The sequence below is a fragment of the Gekko japonicus genome, unplaced genomic scaffold, assembly GCF_001447785.1.
Source record: "Gekko japonicus isolate JY-2015 unplaced genomic scaffold, Gekko_japonicus_V1.1 scaffold901, whole genome shotgun sequence".
Classification (NCBI taxonomy): domain Eukaryota; kingdom Metazoa; phylum Chordata; class Lepidosauria; order Squamata; family Gekkonidae; genus Gekko; species Gekko japonicus.
Genome location: NW_015173701.1, coordinates 365,750 through 371,574, shown reverse-complemented (window position 1 = coordinate 371,574; position 5,825 = coordinate 365,750). Strand labels below are relative to the sequence as shown.

At 46.1% G+C, this 5,825-nt stretch overlaps 1 protein-coding gene across 1 annotated transcript in view; it reads right to left on the bottom strand.

Moving 5' to 3' along the window:
- The window catches only part of ADAMTS14 (ADAM metallopeptidase with thrombospondin type 1 motif 14), a 144,045-nt gene that overhangs the window by 34,689 nt on the left and 103,531 nt on the right, over positions 1-5,825 (bottom strand). Inside the window, exons 7-9 of the mRNA XM_015423239.1 lie at positions 3,103-3,208; positions 1,864-2,007; positions 1,484-1,616 (exon numbers count right to left, since the gene is read on the bottom strand). Of these exons, the coding sequence (XP_015278725.1) occupies positions 1,484-1,616; positions 1,864-2,007; positions 3,103-3,208 (383 nt within the window). The remainder of the gene's footprint in view (positions 1-1,483; positions 1,617-1,863; positions 2,008-3,102; positions 3,209-5,825) is intronic.

Sequence of the window (5,825 nt, the reverse complement as noted above, 5' to 3'; positions counted from 1 at the left end):
AGTGCAGGGGCTAGTCTGGTGCAGGCGTGCTGTGGAGGCGAATGGTTGAGCCCGAGAATGCCATCACGGTGACTCCCCTGTGGCCCGAAGATGACTACAGCCCTCGGGAGCGGCGAGGGGGAGCCCTGCACTTCCCTGAGCGGCCCGAAGGAGCAGCCCCCACGGAGCGTCTCTCAGCTTGCCTGATGCGAAACGAACGGGGGCTCGGCTTCAGCATTGGGGGGGGGAAGGGCTCCACGCCGTACTGGCCGGGGGACTCGGGGATTTTCATTTCACACATCGCAGAAAGGGGTGCGGCACATCGGGATGGCACCCTGCACGTGGGAGATAGGGTCCTCTTGATCAATGGGGTAGACATCCAGGCAAGCACCGCAACCCTAGAGTCGGATTCGACTGGCTTTCGAGCAAGGGAACCTTTACCTTTAAACTTTAAAGGTAAGACGGGGTGTTTTGCGCATGCGTGAAGCTCGCCATTCTGTGGATGGCTGCCTATGCGCATGTGCAAACTGAGGGGTTTTTTTTAAAAAAAAACACTGATGCCTGCTGCATATGAACGGGCATACAGCGATGGGATCCGTAGACAGGAGGTGAGTGTGATCGCGTTTCAGCCAGCATAAACTGCACCGGTTGGAACCGGTGCAGTTTATGCTGGCTGAAACGCCCCGTCTGAACGCACCCAATGTGTCACGTTAATATTTATGCTATGCTTTGGTTCTTTCTAGTGGTTCCAGACTTCTAAAATCCTAATGAATTTGTAACAGTTTACTCCTTTTCTGTGAGACCCCTTATATGCATCCTCTGTAAAGGAACCTCTCTGCAGTGTTCTGAGGCGATGTGTCTCATGCTGCCTCCTTGCCTTCCTTAGCATTCCCTGGGTATTTCTGCTGCCACCAAAGGCTCTTGGCCTTAGATTTCTTAGCTAGACCTAAAGAACAGAATGGCTTAGTTATAACAATTAGAATGACAAAGAGTAGAAGGTAAAAGGGGATTTTTACTCAAAATAAAAGTTGTTTCTCTTAAATATAAAGAGAGTTACTTATAAATAAAGTAAAACAGTATAATGGTTTCTGTAAGGTTAATAAGCATAATGGTTCCAGAGAGGCATACAGTTCTTCTTGCTTCTCTAAAGTTCCTTAAATAGACCTAGCCACAAAGGCTTATTTTTCTCACCTGCCACTTAGGCTAATAACTTGCACAATGCTTAATTTCCTACCTTTGCTCTGCCTTGCCTGTGCTCCTAGTGGTTGCAGTGCAGAACTTCACTACAAGGAAAAAAACCCTGAAAGGCACAGGTTGAATGCAGGCTGATCCTAACTTCATTGGGTTCTCAAGACAACTTGGGCCCTGGTAATTTTGTAACCCCCATCCCCTCCTCTTGGCAGCCCTGGCTGTGGGGATAAAATGGTGATGGGGGAAACTATATATGCACCCTTGGAGGAAGGATGATACAGAAGTGTAATAAGAGAACGGTTTCTGTACTCACAGCTGTGCATGTTTTATAGCCCACACCAAAGTCAAAGCGGCATTGCTCATCCATGGCGTAATTGATTCCTGGCAGCTCTGGCAGTTTGGGCCACTTGTGATCAAAGGGATCATCCAAGAGGCAATCGTAGGAGCTACATCACAGAAGAACAAAGACTGCATGTTACATAGGTAATTAGTCCTGCAATTCTAACCATTTCAACTCTTCCAATGATCCTGGCACTCATAAGATATGCACTGTGAATATAACTGTCATCTGAAGTCCACTACAGATTATGAAGTTCTCCTGTTTCCTCCCTACTCATTCGTGCAATACCAAAAAAACCCAACTGAAAAAGTTAAGAACCCCAGTTTGTCAGATTTTTTAAAAAGTAGACCTACTGTATATAACGGTTCAGCTCCTGCTTGCTACATCGAGACCAGTGGTAACGGTGAAATGCAGCCTGCACCAATGGTGCCATAATGCTCCCCATGCTGGTCTCATCAGCACATCTGTTACCTTGCCCATCGTGTTCCATACCTAAGCTGTTCAAAAAAAGCCTATTAGTGGGATTCTCAAGTGGAAAATGAACAACAGTGGATAGTGAAACAGTAGAAGCCACCACCTCTCACTTGGTCATTGCCTCGGGGCACAAAACTGGTGTACAAGTGATCTTGGTCATCATTGTCACCAGACTTCCTAGGCACAAGGCTAGATGAAAGACTTGTCTCAGGCTGCAAATCATGTGGACCAGAGAAGACAGGTCCTCATCAGTGACATATCTCACAAGATGATAAATAAATAAAACATACTTTATTTCATTCTTGTCTAGCTGTTGTCCCCATCTGGTTCCCTCACCATCATGACACTGTGCATGTTGAGTCCACAGAAATTATAATAGGAATCAGCAGTACCATCATTTTACCCTTTACAAAAAGACTATTTCCATGATGGTGCATGCCCCAGTAAATATCCACATTTAGAATACTACAATGCACTCTATGTGGTCCTGCCCTTGAAGAGTGTCTGGAAGGTACAATTAGTGCAGAATCTGGCTGAAGTGGACCCTGGGGATCATATTACTTCAGTCTTGTTCCACCTACACTGGCTCCCAATCCAACCTACAGGGATCCATTAGTAACTTGCAAAAAACCCACAGGAAGACTTTTGGCCAGAAGATGGCTACCAGCTCATGTCCACCTGCTATGGTTGTCCTGGCAGGAATAGCCAGGTCCAGAACAATCCCAGGAACACCTAGTGGGTTCCTACAGCTAGGCCATTATCGCCACTCAAGGATTATGACACAGGATGCTGAATTGTCTCTCTGGAGCAGCAGGGTTCAGTTAATCTTGATGGTTTCCAAACCATGACAGAAATTTTACCAGCACAGGTAAATGTGTTTCCAAGTACACATGAGACTGAAGGGTGAATGGCAGTTCTTCACCTCAAAAGGGAACTTTTGGGGATGGGTCAGAAAATCAGCATCAGGTTCATGAATCCAAGCCCTGGAATTAAAGTTCTCATTAAGCCATCATTTTTTTAAGAGCAGCTGGAAGAACTGGAACTAAATGCCCCATTAAGGCTCCAAGAACGCACAAAAATGTGTGAGACACGGTGAACAACCCAGCAGACCAACTTACACATGTCCAGTCTCATGGGCAACCACAAATGCAGAGGAGAATCCATCTTCATGGTTGAGGGTACAGCTGCGCAGAGGGTGGCACATCCCTGTGACAGGGGCATATCCTGAAATGAGGCAAAGAAACGCAGCAAAGAAAAAGAACCAAAAGCAGAAGAGAGAGAGAGAGAGAGAGAGAGAGAGAGAGAGAGAGAGAGAGAGAGAGAGAGAGAGAAGGCACATGAGAAAGAAGAAACCACATGCTGGAGAGGTTCCAGTCCTATTTCACACCCAGCTCCCTCTGAGGAATAAGAACCTCACAAATGCCTGGGAAATATTAACAAAACCCATAAAATATTCCAGTGCTCATACTGCATGAAAGCAATATGCTTGAAGGGAATTATAAAATGATTTAAATCTCACCATACACCCCCATACAATAATTGCTTCACATTCATTTCCGTTTGGCATTTCCACAGAGACACAGCAGAGAAATCATTCATACAATCTAACAGAAACAACACACCAAGCTGAACACAGACCACCAGCCGTATACAGTGACTTGCTGGGTGCCTGACAACAATCCTGTTTCCACAGTGCTGGGTAAGCAGCAAAAGCAGGAAATTCATCCAGTCTCTGGTGGGTCACCATCAATGCTCCCTGTAAGCTGTGGAATCTTGTGAGCATAATTCTACTTTGTGAGCTACTGGCATTAATGTTGTGAGCGAGCGATTTGGCTACTGCATAAAATAGTTTGCTCTGGAGCCCTCCTTCCTGAGCTAAGACAAAAATCTGTGAGCTGGAGGCTAAAAAACTGTGAACTAGTTCACACTAACTCAGCTAAGAGGGAACACTAGTCACCATATTTGGGTAGCAGGCCATATTCAGCTTGATGGATCACTACGAGCTGCACAGGCTTGGAGCAGTGGAGAATACAGATGATCACTGGCAAATGGCGAAAGATGTATATTTTGAGGCTCCTGGCTTTATGAAGAGTCAGGCTTACAAATCTGAGATCTGTGCACAGGACATCCTGAAATAATCCACTGGAAAATGGGGCCAATGCCTGTCACAAGACCCAGTTCTTGGATCTTGATTCCTACTGACTTTCCTTGGTAAGATTATACACACCCACTACGTATATGAATTATTTAGATCAATGTCAAGCTTTAGACTCAGCTCAGCTTACAGCAATATAAAGACACCTCTGCTTAAAAGCCTTAAACTGAAAGAACCGAAATGGCTCATCTGTAGGTGAAAGCAACTTCTCTTTAACAATAATATATTTAGCATCTGCATAGCACATTTGAAGAACTTCACACAATGCTCAGGAATCCTCAAAACAAACCTGTAAGAAAAACCATTATCACCATCCCCATAATGTTGACGCAGTACTGCGGCTAAAAGAGAATGTTTGTGCCAAGAGGTTCCTTGTACACAAGTGCCTCTGAATACCAGACTCTGGGGGCAAGAAAAGGCGGTTGAATTCATGCCTTGCTCATAAATAGAATCCCTATTATGATCCATACTTGAGCCAATGATTTTCTGGCTTGTGGCTCACAATTAGGGATGAGCATGAACTGGACCACGAACCTAATTTCGTCATGGCCTGGGGGGGTCCATTTACCCAGTCCATGCATTTGCAGTTTTCAACGGACCGCTCACAGACCAGAAATTTTTCCAGGTGGTCCATTTGGTCTGTAGGGGCAGTCCAGGCAACCGGGGGGACATTCTTCTACAGCTCTGTCTTCTGCAGCCCTGGAAATGACTTTGATGCCTCTAGCTTGGGGGGGGGGGGCATTTGACAGACTCCTTCCTCTTTTTGCACATTGGGTCCTAGGATCGTTTCCCCCTCCCCCAATGCCAATCTGCAGGCAACTTGGAGGGCAGATAGAGGGCCATCCCGGGGAGGTCCACAGTGACTTTAATGCCTCTAGCTTCCAGGGGGGCTGTTGGACACTGTGATTTCCCCGAACAGCACTTTCCTGGGGGCACCTACTTTGGGGGGGCATAACTCGGCCCCCCCTAAATGCAATCCTCATCAAACTTGGAAGGAAGGTAGAAGACAGTCAGCTGGAGACTTGCTGCAAGTTTGGCATTTCTAGTCCATGGGGGGGCTGTTTCAGCATGTCCCAAGCTCACGGACCACACAAACCACGGACCAGTCCATTAAACAAAAAGTCCATGAAAATTGGTGGTTGTCAGGATCCACAGCAAGACAACAAAGTACACGCTTCCAGGAAGGTTTTACTTTTATTGAAAAGCTATAGATGCAGTAACATGCAGTAACATGAACACTGTTAGGAATGGCGGGTTACCTAGGCGCATAATAGGATATAGGGCATTCATATGTACCCCCACACACACGTATTACCCAATTAGATGGGCTCCTGCGCGCGGGCATTTGGCAGATTACTAACGGTTGCAGAAGCTGAGAGATATGAGTTTCAGCTAAGATGCAATTAAGCGCATGGGAAGGAATGCACAGCAATTAGAAACATACACCACACTCATGGCAGCATAGCTGACAGTGGTCCGTGGTCCATGAAAACCATGAACCACAGACCAATATGGACCTCTATTTTTCTGGTCCATGCCCATCCCTACTCACAATTTTGCCACTGTGCTACATCAGCTTTCGACCCCATCCAAGTTAAGGAGGAGGTACACAGTTTGGAAAGGCTGCTGTATAGAAGCTTATCAGCCTGCCAATTTCTGTGTTAGCAACATAAATAAACTATTTCA